This window comes from Panthera uncia, assembly GCF_023721935.1.
Source record: "Panthera uncia isolate 11264 chromosome B2 unlocalized genomic scaffold, Puncia_PCG_1.0 HiC_scaffold_24, whole genome shotgun sequence".
In the NCBI taxonomy this organism is placed as follows: domain Eukaryota; kingdom Metazoa; phylum Chordata; class Mammalia; order Carnivora; family Felidae; genus Panthera; species Panthera uncia.
The window spans coordinates 16,018,425-16,044,794 of NW_026057580.1; the positions used below are offsets into that span (position 1 = coordinate 16,018,425).

Here is a 26,370-nt window from a genome sequence, read left to right on the forward strand (position 1 = left end):
GAGAATGGTAGAGAACTGGCAGTTTTCAAACATTTGTTGGTTTGTTTTTTGATCCACAGGAATTTCTCCACAAACTAAATCTTTATGGTAACTTGTCATGTAAAAAATACCAGAGTGAAATTCATGGGCAGAAGCAGAGAGGAACAGCCAGAAATTCTGCTGGCTCAATTCTTTCCAAGGCCCATAGTCCTAATGTCTCCCAAGGAGTCCTCGGGGCTCAGTTTGAGAACAGACAACAGGGTCAAGGAAGCTGGGAGAAAAAAAATTAAGTAATACAGGTTTTGATCTTGGCTTCAAAACATACTTGAGAATCGTTCTGGTGACTTTATTTCCTTATTTAGTAGAAACAGGTGCCCACGTATCTCTGGAAAAATAAGGAAGTCATCTTTATGATAAAATGGCCATGGGAATATTTTTAGGTTGCATGAAGCACCCAAACAAATAATAAAACATTTAGACTAAACTCTTATATTTGGAGATCCAAAAATCCCTTCATTACATAACCATTTTCAATGGCTTTGTTTAAAGATCATTATTCCCAGAATTTTAAAAGAACACATGGAATTTCATACATAGATATCCATTTCTAAAACAATTAAGCTTTATCTTTGCTGTGAGCTAGGAATTAAAGTCATTCATTCAAGAAATAATTATTGAGCACTTATTATTTCTGAAACATTGTGCCAACACAGTCAAGTATATGAAGTTGCCCTGACCCTTGACCAACACAGTGGAAAGGAAGGGAAAGGGGACAGAGTTATAGAGTGAATCCATTACTTTATTGTTGAGTGTTATAATGAGTCCTTATTATAGTCATCACAGTCACTCCCAAAAATCTACAAATTAGGTGCCTTTAGTAGTCTTTCTTTGTGTCCGTATAGGTGATCTCCACTGGTTTTCATTCAGTGAAATGAGCCATCTAATGTGTTTCTCCCATCTCCTTTCCCCACCCCCCCACCCCCGCTAAAAAGTAGCTTAACCTGTGAAAATTAGTAATGGGAAACCCCACTAAAATGGAGTCAGAAGGTTTCCGCGAGGAGAGCTCTCAAACCTTGCTATTCTTAGTCAATTGCAGACCCAAGAGGAAGAAGTGGACTTGACTATGCACATGGACACAACTTTACTATCCCAGCTAAAGAAAGAAATGCTTTCCTTATCTGCCCCTCTGCCATAGCTAAGCCAATGAAAAGTCACCATGCCTTCAACTCCTAGTTTACTCCAATGGAGTGTAGTTTATAACAGCCTTCCCAACTTACAATTTTCTCCTTCAGGAGCATACCTTTCCTTTGTTTCCAGGATTTGTCTATGGTTTTGCCATAGGTTGTTTGTCCAGGATTACAATTCTCTTTTATTCCTGAATAAGCCCATCCATTGCTGGTAAGATAAATAGTAGTTTTTCTTTTTTAAGGCTGAAAAACCTATTCTTATACACACTTCTTTCTGACAAAATTGTCTCCTTTTTTTGGTGTATATCATTGACTATTATGGTTATACTCCATGCTTTTTATTATGTGTTCTCAAATACCATTAGTAAATTTTCTTAACTAATACTTTACTGATTTATATTATTAAATACAATATTTAATTTAGGATGGAGGCATCTAGGTGGCTCAGTTGGTTAAGTGTCTCACTCTTGATTTCTGCTCAGGTCATGATCTCACGGTTGGTAGGATAGAACCCCACGTTGGGCTCTGTCCTGATAGCATGGAGCCTGCTTGGGATTCTCTCTCTCCCTCTCCCCCACTCACTCTCTCTATCTGTCTAACTCAAAATAAAGAAATAAACTTTAAAAAATATTTAATTTAGGATGTAAACAATTACTGGAAATATCACTGGCCAGGACATAGTCTTATTTGATTTAGGCCAAGTCAGGAAGCACTAGAAAAAAATGGCAGCATCTTCTTCATATTAAATTCAAACTCAGCATTATAATTTCTCTAAAGGTACACAGTAGGATCTAGAAGATGAAGCCCAAATAACAGTTTTGCCTTGGTCTGGGTGAAGGCATTGCTCTGTCATTACAAAAGAAATCAGCCACTATGACACATATATTGGATGCATACATAAACCATAGTGTTCCAGGAAGGCAGGTGGGAATCAATGCATAGGAATTCTTCAATTCTTAGAAGCCAAAGGTCACCACTAGCATCCTCAAATCAATACAGGAATTATCTCATCCTTCTCTGCTAATTGTATTTTTTTGTTAGATGCCTGGGTATGAAAATACTGGCTTGGAAAAGAATTGAATCCAGAAGGTAAGTGTCCAGTTTTTAAATGATTTTCTTTTTCCTGGATAGGGCTTGGTTTTTCCTCAGAAAAGTAATGGCATAAGCCTTAATGCATTTCCACCATTCAAGTTTCGAGTTAAATTGCAGCATTTACCCTGAAACAGCACTGCAGAAAATCCCAATCTGGTTGGTAACCGCAGCTTTCAGGCACTAGGGATATTTTTTTCTTGGAATGTTTTGACATGACAGTTAAGTCAACTTCAGTTAATGAGGATCGTTCAGATTGCTTGTGATAGAGATGCATTTGAGGAAGGCTTTGGAAGTCCATGCTGGAGAAGCGATAGTACCTGACATAGTAATAGTTCTACCATGTGCTGAATAAATTTATCTTTCACAATTCCCTAGCTGCTTAATTACTCAAGACTGATTGCTACCTGATTCAAGAGGTAAAAAGCAAGAGCAGAGTGGATTAAGCAGCATGAGGTATATTTACAAATCTTTCCATTTTAAATGTCTAAACTAGCATCAGCTACCCTTGAGATAAACAGTATCACCAAAATGAGTCCATATGCTTCCACCCTGAGTAAAATTGTGTTATATAATAGTACTCTTCCTCATTCCAAACCTCCATCTATCACTGGAGGAAGCTTGTTTGCAGTAAAAAGTGCAATATGGAGGTGGATTCCAAAGAAAATGTAGAATCTTAAGGAGTCAGGATATAATTACTACTAATGTTGGACAGTGCTATACAATAAAAAGTACATGCTACCTGAAATGCTTGGCATAAAATTCAACTTCTAACTTGTTATGCCAAAAATCTGTTCCCTTCCTGCCTCCTTTAAAAGGTCTGCAAAAACCAGCTAGTGAGACGATGTTTTAACTTATTAGAAACTTACGTCTCAGGAAATCCATCTCAAAGCTACAAAAGAACAGACATCAATATAAGAAAACCAGAACTAAAGAAAAACAGAAGAAAAATAGGGACATTAAGATACCCAAACTAAAAACAGCCAAGAGTTCAGACTTTTCTTCCTCTATGAACGTTAACGGCCACAAGAGTCATCGATAAGTCGATGTTTGCAAAATGCCTACTATGGGCACTTTGGAGTAGACATTAGAAAAGATGCCAAGTAGACCCAGTCTAGCCCCCAGTGAACCCCAAACCCAGAAAATAACATGCCATACAGCCTAAGTGTCAAATAAAAGCTTCACTGATTAAAGAATAAAGGTGGAAGGGATGTTAAAGACAAATCAGTCCAACTTCCTCACAGTATGAAAGAGAAAACAGGGGAGGCCCATAAGAGGTGGGACTAAACTGGACTCCCAAATCTTCTGATCCCAAGCCATAAACAAGGGGATATTTTTACATCATCGGCCAACCCTTTCCCAAAGGAAGTAACAGTTTCTTACCAAAAGCAGGGTGGCTGCAATTAATATGGCTGGGAAAGAGCTCCAACTGAACATTCTTGACGTCATAATAATAGGCCCTGTTTCTCCCAGCAATGAGTTACTTTGGGGAGGCTTTCGATGGCTTACTGATCCCATGTAAAACAGGTCCTGTGGCAAAAGCAACTTACTGAGAAATATTTCCAAAACCATAACATAATCATTAAAAAACTTTAGCCAACTCTCAAGTCTTAGAGGGCCCATTACGTGCTAAACACTGTGCTATTTCTGGTCTAGGGAAACAGCAGTGCCCAGGAAGTAACACCTTAAATGCCTGGCAAAACCCTCCCCTTCCAAAGTACTGATCCTGCCTCCAGCAGAACTAACCAAGAGAAGCAGCTACATATGTTTCTGATGAGTTCTCCCAGTGGCCTCCCCATCAATAAATCCTCACTTATCACCATGATCTGTTTAAGACATTAGCCCAACAAAGTTTCTAGAGTGTTTTTCTAAAAATTTTGACTGGGGCCCACATTATGAAAAACATCTTCCACTGGGATCTGTTATACACATAGGTATTATACTGAAACTAAAGTATTGATACAGTAATACTTTACTATGTGCAATACCTTCTGATATTTCCTATTTCTTTCTATTTTCTTTCCTTCTCCTTAAGTGAAACATAAATGTGGATCATGATACATTAAACTGACCTAGTGACTCGAATAGAGCATAACTCATTTGAGAAACAGTGAGAGACCATTCATTCATTAATTCCACATTAATTTTTATAGCCTATTCCAGGCCAAGTATTGTTTGAAGTACTAGAAAACAATGGGAATGGAACAATGAAAATTTACGTTCTTTCGGGGCTTATATTCCATTGCTGGGAGATAGAAAATGAACAAGTCCAAAGGTAAATTGTATTGTATAGTACATATGATGAGCTCTAAGGAGAAAACTGAAGCAGAGAGGGAGACCAGAAGGTGAGGGTGCTTGTGGTTTGGGATAGAGTGGCCAGGGGAGTCCCCACTAAGAAGGTGACATTTGCATTAAAAGCTGCAGGAGGTAAGGAAACAAGTCTGCAGGTATCTGAGGAAGAGCTTTCCAGGTATAGAGAGAGAGACAGGCTGAACCTGAGGCCAGAGGGACAACAGATGTCAGTCTTGTCGGGACTTTGGAAATCACTGAATATTTGTATCCATTGAATTTGGCTTAGATGGGAAGCTAGTATAGGATTTTGAGCAGGTGAGTGATATGATCTGACCTACAATGTAACAGAACGACTTTGCCCAGTGGGACCATTGGTATGGCCATCGAGTCATACCCTTCCCCTCACAGAGCAATCACAGAGGCCCACGATTCCCAGGTCTGGGAACTGTCATTCCTATACAGTTCTGTATAACTCCCTATCTGACCATCTTCTCATCTTTCCCACCTTCCCCCTCCCCTCTGGAACTCAGTCCTGTCATCACTAAGATTCCCTACCTCCAGAATCTCTTCCCCAAATATAACCTTTAGCTTCTTGCTCTAACGAAACCTGGCCATCCCCCGAGGACACTGCTTTCCTGGCTGTCTCCATTGGAGGCCTCTTTGTTCTCCTATTCCTCTTGTGTTATCGGACCTGAAAGTTTTATAGGTGCTATCCTCTACCTCATGGGAAGTCAAAGATGTTGTTCGTCTTCCTTAAAAACACTTACTCTTTTGAAGGTAGGCCATGTAGTATGCAAATTATTCCTTTTTTTAAAAAAATTATTATTCATTTACAAACCTCAGGATCATTTGCTAAAGATTTAACATAGGACTCAATGTGTCAGTGGCCATCACAACTCTTGTCATAATTTGTCATGACTTCAGATTCCACAGAGAAAATCCCTTCTATAGTCAGGTCCTTTGAACTCATAATGTCTTCAATCCTACATTTGTCTCCCAGCTCAAAATGATCAAATCATGGTCATTTTCATTAGTAATAATCTCTTCTCAAGACCTTGATACCATGCATCTCTACAATCCATCTCTTTCTTTTCCAGCTCACTCCCATTATGATTGCGTGGCAAATCTCTGTTTCCAAAGATGGCCAGAACGGTCGCTCCCATTCCACCTGTACTTCTGCAATGTGACTCCACCTCTCTCTCAACTCTCTGCCACTCTCTGAAGTGGTACAGTCCCACTGCCGTCCTCTTGAACCTGAGCTAGCTTTTCTGAATGGCATGCAGTCAACAGGATATGGCTGATGTGATGCTATGCAACTTCTGTGACCAGGTCAGCCCTGCAGTTTTGCCTTGCTCTCTTGCAATACTTTTTTCTTGGAGCCCGAGTCACCAGATTAGAAACCTGACTACCTTGAGAACACCATGCTGGAGAAGACACATTTAGAGGCCATCTTCAAAATTCTAGGCTGAGGGGCTCCTTCAGAAATCCCAAACTTGGTACCAGCCATGTGAGCAAAGAAAGCATCTTAGAAGTGGTTGTTTTAGCCCCAGCAGTCCGAGCCCTTGGACCCTGAGCCGAGGCTCTAGACATTGTAGAGATGGGAGAAATTGACCTCACTGTACCCTTTCTAAATTACTGACCCACAAAACCCATGAGCATAATAAAATGGTTGTTTTGTACTACGAAGTCTTGTGGTATTTGTTATACAGCAATCGATAACCAGAGTAGACTCCAACCTCAAACAGTTTTCTGACCTCACAAAAAATCCTAGTATTTTGACCCTATCAGTTTTTTGCTATGATGATGATGGAAAGTAAATCCTCATTGCCCTTATTGTTTGACTTAGTTTATATGAGACAAACAGTTAATAATTCATTAAATAATCCATTTACTCTCCTACATTTCCTGTACTTCCTTTAGCTAACTTATGGCCATGTGTCTAGTTCTGGCCAATAGAATATGATGAGAAATAACTATCAATTCACGTGCAAGGTAGTTATAAGTTGGTGTGGTTTCCCTAACTATTCTCTTTTCTGTGTACACAGCTGGGACCACAAACTCTGAGAAGACAAGATGTTGCATGGCAGAGGCATCCTCGGCCCCTGAATTTCTGCTGGAGAAAGAGTTCCCAAAGAAAGCTTCCTGACCCACACTAAACTGTAGTATGAGCAAGAAACCAATCTTTGTTGTGTTAATCCAACTAGATTTAAGGCATTATTTGTTCTTGCAACATGGTTTAGCTGACCCCAACTAGTAAAATTTTCATGATCTGTCATTATAGTCATTCTTCTGCATACACTATAAACCTTCTTTTTTTTTCCCCCGTAAGGTTTTTTCCAATTAAATTCATGTCATTGCCTACTCAACCCCTCCCCCAAGCAGCTATATATGGCTGGAGGTGGGGCACTGACTCAGCAACAATGCCAATTGATTTCTTTTCTAAATCCATAAACGCGAACTTCAAGTGGTTCCTTGTGCTTCTTAGCTGTTCACCTAGCTTTTTTTCCTTTAATTTATTCTCCAATTTCTAAAGCCACTCTTTCAAAATCTCTTCACTTTCCTCAAATCAACACCTCCTCTCCCAAATTTATTCTCAGCTGATAACTTGCTTCATATTTTACTGACAAAGTTGAAGCCACAGAAGAGAATTTCCACACACTCCCACCCCCACATGTACCAATCTATCTGGATCTGTCCGTATATTTTGCTTTCTCTTTTCTTAACCGGAGATGAGCTGTCTGTGCTCTTATATAAAGCCCATGACTCTAGTTGTGTTCTGAATCCAGGCCCATCTCTCCTACTCAATGACATTGCTTCTGCAATTTCTTCCTATCTTTGCTTTACTATGAAGCTTTCTGTACTGCGCATCCCAATTAGCGTACAATCATTGTTTCTCTGTGATGTAACACTCCTTGGAAAAATTATCATTATTCACTGTCTTCGCTTCTTATGCTCCAAGCTCTACTCAACCTCTTTGTTACTTGCAGCACGCCTCCAAAGCAATTCTTGTCAAAGTCACCACTGACCTTCAAATTGCTAAGTCAAATGACCAAGTCTCAGTTCTCATTGGACACAACTTCTCAGCAGCTTTTGAAACAGTTGATGTCTAGCTTTTTCAGGAAACACCTTCTTTACTTGGCTGCTGGGACACTATTATCTTTTGATTCTCCTGCCATCTCACTGCCTGATCCTTCTTAATGTATTTTTCTAAATCATCTTCATTTTCCCAATCTCTAAGCATTGGAAAGCTTCATGGCTCAGATCTTAGACTTCTATTTTCTATCTATATTTATCTTTCCAGTTGATCTTGTCAGATCTCATGGCTTTTATTATCAGCTATGCCATCCAAAATTTATATTTCCAGCTCCAACTTACTGATTTTACTTCTGAACTTGATCTACATACTGTCTTAGCCCACATTTTTCCCACTTGGATGCTTCATAGGTATATCTAACTTACCAGATAGAAGAGTAAATTCCTAAAGTTTTCCTCTACCACTGATTCCTTCCATAATCTCCCTATGACAATAAATAGTAAATGCTTTCTATTAATTATTCAGTCCTCAAAGATTGGGGTCATCCTTGACTCTTCTTTTTCTTACATACCACATCCAATCCTGCAGCAAATCTTGTCAATTCTATTTTCAAATATATATCCTGAGTCAAATCCCTTTTTAGCACTGTCCCTGTTCTCATGGTATTTCAAGTCACCACCATTATATCCCATAAATTTTTGTGATAACCTCTTACACAGTCTCCCTATAACCATTCTCGATCCACTGCAGACTAATTTTCACACTGTAGCCAAAGATGTCTTTAGAACGTAAGTCAGGTCATACTCTAATGTCTCAAATGCTTCAGATAGCTTTCCATCTAAAGTATTCTCAGTGCCCTACATGATCTGAAAAAAAATCTACATGATTTTCCTAACTCCATCTCATAATACTCAGACAGTTGTCCACTCTGTTCCAGCCACACTCCCTTTCTTGCTGTTCCTCAACTTTACCAAGAGAAGTCCATCTAAAAGACTGCATTTATAATTGGCTTTGTCAGAGACGCTCTTCTCAGGTTGCCACATGGATACTTCTTTACTTCATTTAGCTCTCTACTTCAATTTCTTTCTTTTTGTTTTTTTTTTAGAAAGTCTTTTCTCTTACCACTTATGCTCTTTACCCCTTATCCTGCTTTATTTTTGTACTTTATAGCACTTATCTTATTTGTTTATTGTCAGATGCCTCCCCTTTGCAGGCCAACAATGTAAGATCCATGTGGGCAACAACTTGATCAGTTCTGTTCAGTGTCTTTTATTCTAGAATGCAAAAATACCTGGAACATAGTAGGTGCTCAGTAGATATTTGAATCAATTAATAAACAAATGAACATGGAGCTCATGAACATGGAATTTTGAGCATGGAGTTTTAGATGATGAATGAAGTCTTGTAGATGGAAATGCTGGCTTCCCCTGAACAAAACAAGTCAGGTACATGTGTCCATCATCTTTACTCACTATCTTCACTACCTATTTTTTAAGCTCTATTGAACTTTAAATTAGTCTCAGCACTGCCACAAAGCAGCTCTTGTCAAAATCACAAATGACTAAAGTAAGACTCCTGGCATATAAAACGAATTCAGGATAGATCACAAAAATAACAGTGAAGCAAGGCTACTAATGTCTTTGGCAATTATCCACAGAAGATCAGCAAGGAGCCAGGTTGGTACCTGTATGCAATATTAGCCCATATTTCTCCTTCCAGAAAGAGGAAACACATTCACACAAAGCAAATGAAGTAAAAAAAAAAAAAGGCTGACAATGAGTTATAAATTAAATTAGTGACATTCTTATTGCTTTATGTTTGCATAGAGAAAAGATGTTAAGCTGGAGTTAAATAGGGTCATTTTAGTCATAATAGGTCATTCCAGAGGTCATACATATGCCTATGATCATCTTTTATAAACCTAAATCTGGAACATACAATTTGAGAGACACGAATTCACTTACAGACAAAATATAAAAATTGGTACAGGTTTAAAAAATGCAGGAGGGGGTGCTTGGGTAGCTCTAGCTCAGTCAGTTGAGCGACTGACTCTTGATTTTGACTCAAGTCATGATCTCAGGGTCATGGGACCGAGCCCCCTGTTGGGCTCCATGTAGAACACGGATCCTGCTTAAGATTCTCTCTCTCTCTCTCTCTCTCTCTCTCTCTCTCTCTCTCCTCTCTGCCCCTCTCCCTTGCTCGTGCTCTCTCTGTCAAAAAAAAAAAATGGCAGGATATAAAAGTACAGTACATGTGCCTCTTAAATGGCACCAGGGATATTAAGTGGATGAATGATCAGAAAAAAGAACAAGGCAGGTGCAGTCTAGAAGGAAGATACGTGGTCAGAAACAAGACAGCTGAAGAGCAGAACATCATAAGTGACATATTCAGCTTCAGGGATAAGTTTTAATGAACACAAAAGGTTTGAATCTTGAGGCACAGCGGAGTGAATATTCACTACCTCAGATAAATCCTTGTGGGAAGATAGGAATAGGCATAAAAGTTTGCCAGAAGAGTTGGGCTTCTTTGCCTTACACCCAACTAACTTCATATTATGCAGTTTGGATACCGTATACAATGTAATCAATCAAAGGACTACTTTCAACCAATGCCATGTGTACCCCTAGAAGATATAGATCTGCCAAACTGAATTTACTGATGCTCAATAGCACATTCCACCTCATCACCTTCATGGAGTTGTGCTCTGAATGCAAGGTTGTGGTTTTTCTATCTAAAGCCTCTCCCCGCCCCCCTTTCATATGCACACACACACACACACACACACACTAGAAGTCAACAAAGGAGAATGGAGATTAGAGGTTGGAGGATAACGCATACCTTACATGACATTAGAAAGGAATGATTAAAGGAATGATCTAGCTTCAGTAGAAAATGAAATAAATAGGGGTGCCTGGGTGGCTCAGTCTGTTGAGTGTCTGACTCTTGATTTCGGCTCAGGTCATGATCTTGCAGTTGGTAGTTTGAGCCCCACATTGGGCTCTGTGCTGACAGTGCAGAGTCTGCTTGGGATTCTCTCTCTCTCCCTTTCTCTGTCCTTCCCCTGCTCTCTCTCTCTCTCTCTCAAAATAAATAAATAACTTTAAAAAAGAAAGAAAATGAAATGAATAATATTGTAGGATCTTCAAAATTTGAGATTGAAAAGCCCAAACCCTTCATTTAATATATGAAGAACTGGGACAAAGTTAAATCAAACATACAAAGTTAGTGGAAAAACTAGAATGAAAGCCCAGATTTCCTAGCCCTGTAGGATATTCCTTTCATTTCGCTAGTTCTTGATCTTGGTATCTTTATCATTATGGATCATTTTACAAACAGAACAAAGCACAACCAACAAACTCCTTCTTGATGGAAAAGATATCTGAAATAAGTATTTATTGGTAGGTTTATTGTAGTTATGTTTTCAGAACATACCAAAAAAGTTTATTTCAGAACATTTTAAGGACTGAATTCTATGAATCCTGAAGAGTAACCATTCACCAGGCTTCTTAGAGTCATCACCTACACTGTCCAGAGTTGAGTTATGATCTTAAATAACACTGAGAGAGGAAAAAAAAAGTGTGAAAAGTATGTGTTTCAGGGTCTGGGCATTTGCTTCAGTGCTATGGCTTTACATGTTATTATTTCCTTAAAGAATGAAAACACCACTTTGATTTTGTAGAATTGATACTACAATTCAACACCACTGGAGACAATTTTTCTCCTTATTTGTATTGAATATAGAATTCTATATAACATATAATTTTCCTGATAAATCTTTCCATTACCTACTTAGATTGCCACAGTTTTAGGTATCTAATTTGTCATTTTGAATGAGCCATGCTGCATTTGTGAATCATGCTGAATGTTCCTTATGAATTTTATATTGTTATTTCAAGTCAAGAGACTGAGCTCAAAAAACAAGTATTAAATGGTTCAAATCTAGGCTCATCCTTATCACTGGTACAAACAAATTTTAATATAGTTCTTTGGGAAAAAGAAAAAAAAAAACTTTTGTTAACAAGATGAACATGCATTTAAAGATGATATGCAAAATCCAGGATGACTTTCAATTTCTTGAATCTAAGGGCTGTTTCCTATTGATCATTTAATCCAGCTCACTTAAAGCTTGATAAGATTTACAAAGCATTTGCTGTATGTTCTAAGCTTTAGGTGTATTCTACTCCATTCAAACAACAATTATTTGAAAGTGATACGATTATTACCCTTATTTTATATGAGAGTAACCTGAGGCTTACTGAGATGAACTGACTCACTAGGGGTCACAACGAACTTGGGTTTCCAGATAAAGAAGTTTGACCCCAGTACCTACACTATAAATCTGTTTTGTGGTATTCTCAAAAATGTTTGTTAAAGTGAAAACAAAAAGGGTCTGGATTACCTGGAAGACTCTTTGGCCACATACCTGTGGAGTTTTTTATTTAGTAATAAAATTGTAATTCATAGCTGATTTTAACATTTACTTTACAGCTCAAGACTCTCCTGTTCATGTCAGTTCACCTCGTAGAGGCCATTATTACAGCTCAACCTCCAAATCACTGCATGTGGGGAATTATATCATATCTGACAGAACTCTTTTGTAGTACCACAGATATCACCATTATCATGGCTTTTCTGATGCATTCCATCAGTCTTGTTGCTGAGCCATCACTCACATTTCTTCCCAGACTTGATCTTCTTTTTTGTGAGAACACACACACACACACACACATCCCACACACACACTCATAAAGCATTTTCTAGACATTTATGTATGCCTAGGAGAAAAGTTATAAGAAGGAATAATCTTGAGTGAAGATGCTCATTAATTATTTTTACCAGAGATGTAAGAAATTGGGGGAGACACCTTTAAGCAGCAGCAGGAAGGTTTAGCTAATATGGAGGTAAGTAAATGAGTATAATTTCTGGAAAATTTTTGAAATGAATTAATAAGCCAAGATTAATGAAGGAGTTTTTCAGATTAGAACATGTCAGTGGTTCTTTGAATTTTCACCCTACGCTATTCACTCTTCACCATCATCAACTTGAAGATGCCCATGAATACGAACCACGAAAGTTTGTTCAGACTAAGTGTTGGGTTTCCTTAGCTCCGTACTCCATTATCCCTGGCCTATCATTTTTGAAGAAGCAGAGTAGAGAATTCCAATATTGTATAATTTAAAAATACCTGACAGCACTCAATTCCCCAACATAAATGGGAAGATGACTTGGTCAGCCTAAAATTTCCAAAAGGCCCAGTAAGGTGAAACGGACACCACCCCAAGTAAGATTTTACATAATCACACAGACGCATCAGTGCAAAATTAAAACGGATTTCTGCCTGAGAATTCAAGAAATATACTACCTTGCCCCATATCGGTAAGAATCCGATTACCACAAGGATGGATAGTTACCCATGGCGAAGAATGGGATTCCAAGCAGGGTGGAGTTGTACTTTCCATCGGTGATGAAGAAGATCCCTGCTGCCGTGATGATGGAGATGCACACCGTGAGCACCCCCAGGAGGCCCAGGAAGGGCTTGCTGCGCAAACAGTCCTTCATGGAGCTGGAGAGGGTGGCTGTGGTCAGGATCAGCACAAGGCTCACCAGGACCTTGCTCCTGGCCAGGATGCTGGTCTTATGAAAGTCTCTCCAGAGGCTAAAGGATGCTAAAGAGTAGAGCTGGAAGTCCTGGTGCTCCTCCTGGAGCTTCCTCATAAGCTTACAGAACTCATTCTCCCACTTCTCCCCTATGAGGTCTTGGGTGGCAGAACCATAGGTCTGGAGGTAGTAGGTGATTTGAATGGCTCTGGCTGACTTGACCCGCTGGTCCTTGCTGTTTGGCACTTCCACTACCCCGCCCAGTTGGTGTCCAATAAAACTGTTCCTCCCATCCTTGAAAACAGAAAAAGGAGAGACTACAGTTACCAGAGGGATGCACATTCCAGACAACAGATTGTTACTCTAAGTGAAGGAACACAATGAAGGCAGAGGATGGCTCTTGCAATCGTGGAGCTGATGTGGGTGGAGTGGCATGTGAGGATTTTATATTTAACCTTTTGGAGTGTCATGGAATCCCATGCAAGATGATCAGGATTAGAAAGATGCAAAGAGAATTACGAAGCTATGCAAGACTCGCCACATGCATAGGGAAATGATCCATCCCGTCCCTACCCCCGTTCCCATCATTTCTGTCTGTAGCAGTCTATTATAACTCCTTTATGCAGGATCAAGTCTTACGATTCAGTTTCAGCCAAAAGTTTTCAGCTTCAGTTTCATGAAGCATGGCATGAGTTAACATTTCAAAAATTGGAAGAATAATCCATTTAGTAAATATACACTAAGCTTTTCAGGGTTAACACACACACCTACACCAACACACACAAACACACATGAACATTACAAACATCTATACTCTGGGGGTCCTGGGGGTGCAACGGTGTACTGCACACCACATAGAAGATACTATTTGTTTTGTTTTTACAATTAACACAAGAGTGTTGAAATGTTTTCTAAATATGAGGTGAGCACCTGCTCACTCATCATGATGTTCCCTCCAATCACCTGCCTCAGTCATAGGTTGACCTTTTCCCCATAGAACACAGTGGACAACCCCCCCCCCCCGATGAAACTGATAAGATTTCAGGTGGGCTTGTCAAAAGTCATTGTGATTTTAGAATTTCGCATGAAGTAGAGTAGACAAAGTCATAGGACTAGGATATTTATGAGAGAAGTGATCACTCCTCTTTAAGGTACAAGTAAGGTAGATACTGAGTTGTTTATTTACTTATTATTTTAGTTTATTTATTTTTTTTTTGAGATGGGGGCAGAGAAAGAGGGAGACAGAGAGGATACCAAGCAGGCTCAGCACTGTCTGTGTGGAGCCTGATACGGGGCTCAAACTCATGAACCATGAGATCAAGACCTGAGCCAAGATCAAGAGTCAGATGCTTAACCCACTGAGCCACGATGAACCCCAGATATGCAGTTGTTTAATTCAGAGCAGTAATTATCAACCGGTGTGCCTTAACACTCAGAAAGAAATCCCTGATGGCCATCACCAAATTTAAACCAATTTGGATATTTTCTTTTTGCCACAACTGTCATTTACTTCAGTGGCAATGGTGGTCAGATGCAATACTGAGCCCAATAGCAGGTCACAAGATGGAACATGTCATTGAAAATGTGCTGCAGGTACCACGTGAAATGCAGGCACAAAGGTACTTAGTGCCATGAGGAGAATCTGCATTTGCTACGTCAAGCAAGATATTTATCTCACAAGGATATAAAAGCATAGAAGCAGAGCAGGAAACAATTCTTTCCAGAAAGGTAGTGCAGAAGGGCAACAAACCCAAACAATCTGCTAACCGTGGTTGTTATCACAGAATTGCAGCGCACTCTACCCTCAAATAGACACCTGTAACCAGTTATTATGGACTCATTTAGTCAGACTCTGTATCTGAGGTACTTGTTCCTATTTGTATTTTTAACATGCACCAAAGTAACTATCATACTTGAAAGTGTGTTGCGGGCACAAAAAAGTTTGAAAAATTTACAGCAAGTACAAATGTTGTTAGTGGTATCATTAAGATTTGTGAGGAGGAAATTTCATAGTCATTTCACATACCCATTTGCCCCTATACGTTAAGTAAAAGCAATTTTTCTGCTTAATACAACCTGACCAACTCTAAATGAACAATTTATTTCTAAATAAGAATTTGATTTGAGGTTTTTTTTTTCCTTCCTTTGCTTGGAAAGTCTCCCCCTTCCAAGGCATCTTTGTATCTTTGTAAACTTTCCATCTTTTTCCATATATATATATATATATATATATATACATATGTATTATAATGTATACATATATATATATATAGTTAAAAACCTGAAATTCCAGCTGGAGTTTCCCCACTCTCTCTTTTTGAAACCTTGTGGGCTTGTCTGATGAGCTGCAAGTGAAACAGTAGGAAAGCTTCAAAGAAGGAGTGGGCATCTTGTCCCAGCACTGAGAGACTGGAATATGGTTTCCACTCTTTAAAGAATTTCCACTCTTGCTCTCAATTAGGCTTGTTTATTTTTGGTTTAAGCTTGGTATAATTTTTAGCTCCACCCTGGTTTCTACTTCTTTGAAATCCTGCCTGTGATGTTGACATGTGCTTTTGATTATTTGAAAGAGAAAGTATTTTAAAAGCTATATTTATTCACTTAAGAATGTGCGTTCCATCTGTCTTTACTCATTCTTGTCATCAAAAAGATTTCTCAGGGATCTTTAACAGCGGAACAAAGATTTATGCGTCCCTCAGGCCTCATTTGGAGATTATAGTGGATCAAAGAGGGCACTGATAATGTGCCTGGACAAAAGTCAAAAGTCTACAGAAGGCAAAATACAGATTTTTAAACAACTGATCTTTATTGAGTTTGGCTAACTGCTCACCCCCCTTTTGAAGTTGTCTAATTGCCATTTCTTACAAAAATTACCTCATAAGAGATACGCTTTCATCCCATTATATTTAAATGGATGTAACTAATAGAATGAATTTTTCTCTCTTAATTTGTTCTACTCCATGCACCAGAACAAAATAAACAAGGTCTTTAGACGTCCTTGAACAGAAAGCTGTGCTGAAAGGTCCACATTTTGTACAAGCCATTGGCCCAGTCATCCTATATGATCTTGAGAAATCATCCCAATGTTTCTCAGAACTATACTGAGCATATTTTTGTAAGGCAAAATTCTACTGTTTTGTAAGGGATGGTAGAAGAGTTTGTCAGTTTCCCAACTTTAACAGTTCATTGGTAGGAGAAATAGAGAATGAATAAAACATGTATTGTAATTATCCTCTGGGCAGAACTTCCCTGGACCTGTAAGCAGTCAGGGGGGGTTAGTGCCAAGAACACCTAATCAGGAGTCCTGTGACCTGGCCTGCAGCACAGGTCTCAGGCTAACTGGCTAAGAAACCCTTGGCTGGTTCATTTCCCCTTGTAGGTTTCCATTTTCTCATCTCTAAATGAGCAGATATGAATATAGGAGTAAATGTTTACATAATGTTGAAGATAATTTTCAGCTCTATTATCCTATGAAAATACTACCTATAAAGTCAGATGTGAAGGCCAGAAATGATATCATTATAATAGAGCCATGAATTAATTATTTTTATAGCATAACAAAATCTTACCAATCACCAGGTAGGACATTTGTGTTTAACAGGTGAGCAAATGTAGAGGCTCAGAGAAGGCAGACCTGTTAGTCAAAGTGATGAACCCAGGGTTCCAATGCAATTCTTCTGATTTCAAATCCAGAACTTTCTAGAATCCTGTGGGGCTGACTTCAGGGAGGCCACTTTGGTTCCTAGTCCCCACTAACTGTTCTTTTTTTTTAATGTTTATTTATTTTTGAGAGAGAGAGAGAGAGATAAAGCATGAGTGGGGGAGGGGCAGAGAGAGAGGGAGACCCAGAATCTGAAGCAGGCTCCAGGCTCTGAGCTGTCAGCACAGAGCCCAACATGGGGCTTGAGCTCACGGACTGCGAGATTGTGACCTGAGCCAAAGTCTGATGCTTAATTGCTTACATGCATGTTGATTCAACTTCCTCCTTTTCCAACAAAACCTCTTACGCAAATTCTAAGATTCCTTTAAGTACAGAAATCACATTTGTCGGCCCGAAGATAAACCTTAAAAACATGACAAAATGGTAACATGTCACTTTCAATGCTCTCCTGTTTCAGTGTTTTGCTGAATTGAACAGACATCACTAACAGGAGGTGAACTGAAGTTCCTAACTCCACATCCTTGTGCCCACTTCTGCTCTTCTTGTGCCCACTTCTGCTCGTCCGTTACTGCACATCGAAGCCAGAGCCCACGTGCACAACTCTAAATGAGATGACACCACTTATGCACTTATAATCTTCTACGTGCTTCCACTTGCACTGGGAAGAAATGAGAATTCCTTACCAGGTCTGCAAGGCTCTGCATGTCCCACCGCTGGCTGAGCCTCAGACCTTGTCCCCACCACTCTTCTCCCCATGAATTCTATTCCAGCTTTCCTGTCTTCCTTCCTATTCCTTCAACACCCCAACTTTCACCACATGGCCTTTGCACCTGCCATGCCCTCTGCCTGGAATGCCTTCCTCTACTCTTCTATGGCCAGGGCTACTTCTTCACGGAGGTCTTACCTTTAAAGAGAACATTTGAACCGCATGCTCTAAACTAGACACTTCCTTCCCAGCCCTCACTTTATGATATGCTCCTATTTTGTCTTCTCCCTACAAAGGATTTCTGTCTGAAGTGATCTTATTGAACCATTCAAATGTTCCTTCAACTAGCATGTGTGTTCGCTGAGAGCGGACACCTTTCTTATCTTGCTCACTGACAATTTCCAAGGGTTTAGAACACAGCCTGGTGTATAATGAACATCCCATAATATTTAACTCAGTTCACCCTGAGGTGTATAAAACTAATCATACGTTATTTTTTTTTAATGTTTGTTTTTATCTTTGAGAGAAGAAGAGAAACAGATCACGAATGGGGGAGGGGCAGAGAGAGAAGGAGACACAGAATCCGAAGCAGGTTCCGGGCTCTGAGCTGTCAGCGCAGAGCCTGACGTGGGGCTTGAACTCACAAACCATGGGATCATGACCTGAGCTGAAGTCAGATGCTCAACTGACTGAGCCACCCAGGTGCCCCCATGCATTATTGTTATAGACACTATTTTATTAAGAACAGGAAAAGCAAGAGACAGCTCAAAGTGTCTGAGGACAATCGGGTCTCGGATGAAGAAAGGTGTATATAGAAATTGGAGGCTGGTACAGGAAAAAAACCCATAAATTTTACCTTTTTTTCCAATCTCCTTACTCTACTGTAACATTTCCCTAAAATATGTTTCCTCCTCTATTTTCATTGTACACCAAACATGTAGAGTAAGATAGTCTACTGGCAGGGGGACTTAGTGAGTCCTTGAGAAAAGAATTTGCATGCAGGTCTGGGGGCAAAGGACAGCCAAAGTGTTCAAGGAACTGAAGGAAAAGATGAGGTCTGAGGCTAGAGAGCAAAGCAAGCTCTTTTAAATTTAAGAGCCAGGAAAGCCTTATTAGGGAGCCAGAGTTAACTGTTCTGCAGTAAGAAACCACTGTGAGTTTTAAGCAGGGAACCGCACACTTTACTTTTTGGAGTGCTTTCTCACTGTACCATGGGAGATGATTTAGGCAGTAAGGGTGACTTTAAAGGAAAGAGTTCCATTAGGAAGTCCCTGCGGTATTTCAGGTTCTTGATGCAGCATGAAAAAAAAAAGAAAAAAAAAGTCAGCCCAGGCAGTCTGTGGTAGGTAAATTGTTCCAAGGTGAATCAGTGCATTTACAGGTCATGATGCTACCTCACAGCCACAAAGCATCTCATCATATTCTCTCTCCAGGAGCAGTAATGTCAGAAGAAGAAAAAAAATACCTTGAATTCTTTAGGTCTTATTCAGTTTACAGTAACTACTTAGTAGCTTTTAAAAATTACCACCCAATCCAAAGCTCTACAGTGGAAAAGGCAACTAAGACTCTCAGAGACAAGATCAAAGAATAAATTCTTCAAGAGATAGGAGAGGAAAGAGACATTAATGTCACAAACTATTGGGCAGAGAAAAAAAATTACTCAGTGATGCTTTGAAATTATAAGGGAGTAAGTGTCATATCTGCTCAATGTATGTGCTAGGTTGACATCAAGATACTTTCTGGGATTGCAAGATAATTTAGCTGCAGACCTCTGTCCAAGACAATTGCATTTCAGATTTCACTGATTTTTGATGAAGTAGACACTGCAAGGATATTGGAAACTTTTAGATTATCAGTTGTCTCGTATTGCTGAAAAGAAAATCTTCCCATGTATAGAAGACAGCGATATTTCTTCTTTTTTAATTTTAATTTTTATTAAAAAAATTTTTTTAACGTTTATTTATTTTTGAGACAGAGAGAGAGAGAGCATGAACAGGGGAGGATCAGAGAAAGAGGGAGACACAGAATCTGAAACAGGCTCCAGGCTCTGAGCTGTCAGCACAGAGCCCGACGCGGGGCTCGAACCCACGGACCGCGAGATGATGACCTGAGCCGAAGTCGGACGCTTAACTGACTGAGCCACCCAGGCGCCCCCTTTTTTTAATTTTTAATTTTAGAGAGCAGGGGAGGGGCAGAAGGAGAGAGAGAAACTCAAGCAGGCTTCCTACTCAGTGCGGAGCCGAACACGGGTCTCAATCCCATGACCCTAGGATCATGACCTGAGCCGAAACCAAGAGTCAGATGTTCAACAAGGCAGTGATATTTCTAACAAAAGGGTAAGGTTTGTTGTTGTTTTGTTTGCTTGTTTGTTTAAATAAGATTTCCCTTCTATTTATTTCTGAACTTATGTCTCTTTGTTTTATTCTCAATATCAAATATTGTAGAATAAACTGCCATTAAATGAAATCCTCAGCTATCTTGGATTTCCTCACCAGAGTTTCATATTTAGTAGAAACAAGCAAATAATGAGAAAGAAGGTTCCTATAAGGTATTTAAAGAAAAAAGAATCAAAATGCTACTCCTGAAACCATTACTACACTATATGTTAACTAACTTGGATTTAAATAAACAACAATAAAATAAAGTAAAAAAAAATAAAGAAAAAGGAATCAAAACTTATTTTGAAAATGACTTTAAAACATTGAAATGCCCTAATAAAGAACAAATTAAATTTCTTATGTCATATTACTAAGCTAGGGTAGTGCAAGTGTGTATTTTTTTTTTCAAATAGCAAAGTTAAAAAAATAAGGTTTGTATTGTTGAAATGAAATATGAAATTTAGCCTACCGGAATAGAAGTTTAAGAATACACTCTAGCATACCACTTTTTTAACACACGTGGCAGACTCAGTTTTATGACTTAAGAACTTTCTTTGCATTATCCTAAGTCATTTTGTGAGAAAGTGCTTTGCTGGAGTAGCCTCAACTCACCAAAGAGGACACAGGCTCGTAGCAAGAGGAAGGAATAAGGTTCTACTAAGTGGCACAGCCAATCACTTATTCCTCTTTCTGACTCCGTCAGGCATGTTCCTAACACAGCTGCACCTATGTTTGAATAGTTTAAGAATATATTTGAATGAAAGGAAGTATAATACAGCAGTTATGTACAGACTCGAGAATCCAACCGTCTCGCTTAGAGAACCAGTGTCAACATGGACAAGGTGTGGAGCTGTCTGGATGTCAGTTTTGTTACTGGTTAAAGTAAGAATTGTTGGGGTACCTGTGTGGCTCAGTCCATTGGGTGGCCGACTTCAGCTCAGGTCATGATCTCATGGTTCATGGGTTCGAGCCCCACATTGGTCTCTGTGCTGATAGCTCAGAGCCTGGAGCCTGCTTTGGATTCTGTGTCTCCCCTCGCTCTCTGCCCCTCCCCCGCTCACACTCTCTCTCTGTCTCTCAAAACTGAATAAACATAAAAAAAAATAAGAATCATAAGGCATTGTGAGGATCAAGTGTGCTAATGCATATAAAGCATTTAGAATAGTGCTCAGAAAGTATTGGGTATTATTCTTATTAATGTGTCATACATTAGTTTGAATGATGCTGTTTATTCACTGAGGCATCTAATATTATTCTACATTTCCCAGCAAATATCTGTAATGTGATGAGAGAACACAGGGCCCAGAATCCAAGTATCTGACTCCAAGTTCCAGTTCTGCTACTATACGGCAAGGTGACAGGGCATGACTTCTCGGGATAGCAACTCCATCTCAAAAATAAAAGGCTTGGCTTATATTATTTCTAAAGGTTTCATTAGCTCTGTATTTAATGATTCATCTATGGTGAAGTCATTAGACACTCCGAAGTAGGCTAGAAAAATCTACCCTAAGGGAAAAAGAAATAAGAAGGAAGAAGAAACACAAGATGACCCATGTTCATTTCCATAGAAACAAGAAGCTTTTTGTCTTCTTTAAAATCTGGACCCAGTAGCTTTTCTCTCTTGGAGTAATTTCCAGAGAGAATGCTTCTCCAGTGGAAAAAGATCAAGAGTTTGCCCGATTTTACCTAGATGCAAATCATCTCTCAGTAGCCTAGATGAATTGATTTCTTATTCAGTAAAATTCATTTTCTCTTCAGCTCTCCATGTCATGAGTACCCTGTCTTCAGTTATTTGTTTACTTATCACAAAATTGGATAAATACATTTAATTTCTCCTTAACTGATGCAAAATCTGTACACAAATTTATTTTAAAAGTATGGAAGTAGAGTTAACATTAAATGTGAGGCATATAACAAAGAACTTTTTGTTTTTTCTGTAATTCATCTTAGCGACCCTATCCCAAAAATTTCATTTGAAAGCAATAGGACTATTTTCAGTGAGTCTCTCACAAAGGCATCAGTATAACCACTCAGGGGCAAGTGTTCCATATCAAAGGACATTTAGCTTTGATGCAATTCTCCATAAAGGAAGCTGGCCATCAGTCACAGGGGAACGTTTGTGGAATGCACAAAGGCCTCAAGTGCAATGCCCCCTTCAGGAGAAAGATTGAAAGTCCTACTCTTGCCTTTCTTTTGGGGGAAACTCTCTCCCCCAAACATTCTAGTTTACAGTCACATGCTGTATCAGGAGGATGACATCCGAGTCATTAGCACCTCTGAGTGGAAAAGTTGATCAGACGAACAACCTACAGACTAACAACCTACTGAGGCAGAGTAGAGCTCCAAAGGTCCTCACAGAAATGGGAAAGAGGAAGGGTCAAAGGCAGAGGTATTGCAGGTAACTACCTGGGGCAGCAGTGTGGCGAAGTCTTGGTGTGCTCAAGGACATGACACACGCAGGGAAACAGTCAAGAAGGGTAGAGTCATTCATTCATTGAAGACACATTCAGTGAACACCTGCTCTGTGTCAGCCAGATGTTGAGGTTAGAATGGTGAACTGCGACAGTTCCTCTCTTCAGAAAGCCTTTGGGATGGAGTGGGAGGGGGATACAAATGAGCAGAAAGGCATTTAAAAATATATAGGTATTAAGGAAGCACTGAAAAGCAATTGTCTAGCCTAGCAGGGACTAAGAAGACTTTCTGAAAAGGGGTGCATCTTAGCTGAGCCCTGAAGCATGAGTAACAATTGTCCAGATGAAGATGGGGTGGACATGAGGAAGGAGGATCTTCCAGGCAGAGGGAACAGCATATGCAAAGGCCTTGAAAGGAGAATATGCATGTTGTGTTCCAGGGACTTGGAGAATGACTGGAATTTACGGTGGGGGTGGGGAGGGCGATGCAGAAATGAGTGCTGGTAGTGAGTATGGAGATTTGCTTTATTCAAAAGCTGTCTTTGACAGCAGTGTGAAAAATCAGCCTTAGGTGTGCCTTGGGATGGAGACAGACAATAGAAAGGGAGCATGGGATTGTTTTCTTGCCTTCCTCACAGCTTTATTTAAGCCAAGACCTACCTGATTGTATGAACATTATTTTTAAAAAAAATTTTATGGAATTCACACTATTCTGGAAAGTAAGTTTTCCCCACACCTGGGTTTTTTCCAAAGAACCATGTCTTCCTGAGTTCTAGAACTTCTTGGAGAAAACCTTCCTTCCTAGAGGTGCAGGAGTTGCTAACAGTGATTTACTTCTAATGGTTCCCATAAATCTCACAAATTTAAACAATATATGCACTGAGTGTCTGGGAAGGCAAATTGCTAGTGTGTGCATAGAAAACAAGATAAGGACAAATACACAGAAAGAAAAAAGTCTCTTCCTTGGAAGAGTTTGTACTTTTGTTATAGAAACAAAGCCTATAAGATGGTGAGAAAATAAAGCAGCAGAGAAAATTGGAACTCAGAAGACATTGCTGAGGAATGCAGATAACTGCTGAGGGCTGCAAAATTATATACATACAGCATGATCTCAACCATGTAAAAATAAATACGCATGTAAAAATATTCAAAGGAAATCATCAAAACTTACACATTGGCTCTTATTTGGTATGAAATTATAGATCACATCTGCTTTCTTGGTTAGTTGGGCTATTTTATATATATATATATATATATATATATATATATGAAAAACTATGGACTCATCAACAAAAATGATAAAAAATAAGTATGTTAAGGGAACTGTATAAAGGGTAGTTAGGAATGGGAAGGATAAATTAGGTTTGATTTCTGATCACTTAGACGAGCAGTGGAAGAAGAGGGAGGGCCAAGAAGCAAGACACTTTTATTTCCAGGCTCAAGTCTTAAGCAATCTGCCTTGTGGCTTCTAAGTCAACTTAAGTTATGATGGTTCATTCTTCTCCCTGAAGGACTGTGGTTTTGCCCACTGAAATATAATGAACAACAGTGGTCTACTTAAAGTCACAGTTAAATAACAACAGATTCCTGGCTTCTAGGGTAGGGTATAGTGCTAACTGTTGGAGATGCAGGAGAGAAGGATCAAAGGAGAAGACTTCCAAAGGGAAGGGCTGGAGAAGGTGCAAGGCCTTAGGACGTGTTTACACAGCTGAACAACCCCGGGGCTCATAAGGAACGCCTAGAGCCATTAACATTGTCCAGGGCTGGATCCTCCTTCACACCTGACCCTTCCTAGTGTTATAGAAACCAATTAACTCAAAATTCAACCTTGAAAAGCTAAACCATTAGATTGAATAACACACTTGCTTAGCTGAGTTTATGCATGTAGTCTTTAGCAATTATCCTAATAAAAGAAGCTTCATTCTGGAGTCAGGGCCTCATTCCCACTCGACTATGAGGACCTTCACTTCACTGCACTTTGTTTGAGGACTCATCTTCTGTGACTCCGGCCATACTCCCTGCAACAGCTAACACTCAAACTCTCAAGCTGATCTGACCTTGCACTGGTGCTGTGGTATTTTCTTGGCAAAGAAAAGATCATGAGAACCTTGGTGGCTTAATGTCACTTTTCTTCCTTTGAACTTGAGTTCCAAACTGACCCTCATGAGGTTCTTTTTAATTTTTGTCTTTGTATCATTCCTTCCCATGCATTTTTTAATCTGAAAACAGAAGCCAAATTAATTGACTCATTATGTACAGGATTTGCTGTCCATAAAACATCACTCTCAGCAGAAACTTTCCTTCTTTCTTGAAATATCTAGACCATTGTAACCACAGAGGTCTAGACTATGAGGTTGGTCAAAACTTCCGGGAAATATGCTGTTGATTTATGCAATGTGGAGATAGCACTGCCATGTATGAACTCCATTTTTCTAATTTCTTCTAATTTCTATTTTTCTTTGTTTTCCAAGATTGTATAAAATTTTCATTCAAAGGGGCCTCTACTGATGAGTCATACATGTTGCCTTTTACCATTGCTCTGACTAGCCTTCCAGATTTAGAGAAGATAGAAAATGAAGGTGAAACATTTCTCAAGCTAAAGGAAATGAACTTGGGGCACGTATTTCAAGGAAAGGTAGAGGAATTGACATATTGTGAAAGAATGTGAAACGGAAAAAGTAGCCTTTATTTGCAGTTGTGTGGGTGAGGTTAGCTGTGTCCTTTGATAAAACAAAAGTAACACCCTTGCGTGTCTACCGAAGATAAATCAGATCTTGATCTCTCATTGTCTTATTATGAACAACCTCCCCACCTCTTCCTTGCTCCATTTCCTTTCTCTTCTACTTCTCCTGCTTCTTCTGCTTTTTTCCCTCTCTCTCCTCCCCTCTGAACCCTTTCTTTCAGTTTTCCTCCCCCTCCCACTCCCGTCATTGTCCTTCCTGTATTTGAAAGACAACTACCTAGAAGCCACAGTGAAGGATAATTATTGAACTATGTCAGTAAAATGCTAGGTAAAGAATACAATGCTTGCTTAAGTCCATTTTATCTTCACTAAATTACCTCTCCTTTTTAATCCCCAAAGGACAGACATGCTTTGAAAGTATCATGTGTGATACACATTCTAATGAGATCCATGAAATTGTTCTTTACTACTACCAAGGTATCCAACCTCAAAGATATTAAAATAATTGAAAGCCTTTTGATAAAGCTAAGAAAGCAAGGACTCTCCTATCTCACAGCTCCATGTGGGAGTTAAATATTCCTTCTCTCAGCATAGGAGATGAGGGTGTAATGGCTCACCTTTGCAAGGGCGTTAACATTTTCTGGGTTGATGTGACATATTTTTCTCAAGTGCATGGGCTGATCTTTGTTTTAAACTCTATATTCTTGGATATCCGTCAAAGGAGCATCTGGACACCTTTAGGAGGTGCACTTTTAAGATACCTGAGTAAAAAATTAATCCAAAAGCGAAGTGTGTGCTTTTTGCAAAAGATTATCCAAAAATCTTTGAAGACTTCGAAAATAATTTTCTGCTTGTGTTGCTTGAAAGAGAAAGAACTGCTTTTCTAGTTGTCTTTGTTTAAGTCTAATATTAAAAAATAAAAATATCTACATACAAATACTTGCCTGATATAGGAAAGAAGTAACCCACTTAAAGTAAGTTAAGTGAGGAAATAAGTCAGAAGCACATTAAGTTATGCATAATGACTGTATAGACTTTAGCTTTAGTAAGGAAGGTAAAATTTCATGTTATTTTATTATCCGAATCAGACAAAGTCATGCAACATTCAAATATATGTGTTTTTATTTAAATATTTTTTTAATGTTTATTTATTTTTGAGAGAGAGACAGAGCACAAGTGGGGGAGGGGCAGAGAGAGAGGAAGACCCAGAATCCCAAGCAGGCTCCAGGTTAAGAGCTGTAAGCACAGAGTCCAGTGCAGGGCTGGAACTCACAAGCCGTGAGATCATGACCTGAGCTGAAATCAGAAGCTTAACCAACTGAGCCACCCAGGTGCCCCCATGGGTCATTTTA

At 39.3% G+C, this 26,370-nt stretch overlaps 1 protein-coding gene across 1 annotated transcript in view; it reads right to left on the minus strand.

Moving 5' to 3' along the window:
- PTCHD4 (patched domain containing 4) overlaps positions 1–26,370 on the minus strand; it is a 179,300-nt gene that overhangs the window by 109,924 nt on the left and 43,006 nt on the right. Inside the window, exon 2 of the mRNA XM_049653776.1 lies at positions 12,993–13,473. Within this exon, the coding sequence (XP_049509733.1) occupies positions 12,993–13,473 (481 nt within the window). The remainder of the gene's footprint in view (positions 1–12,992; positions 13,474–26,370) is intronic.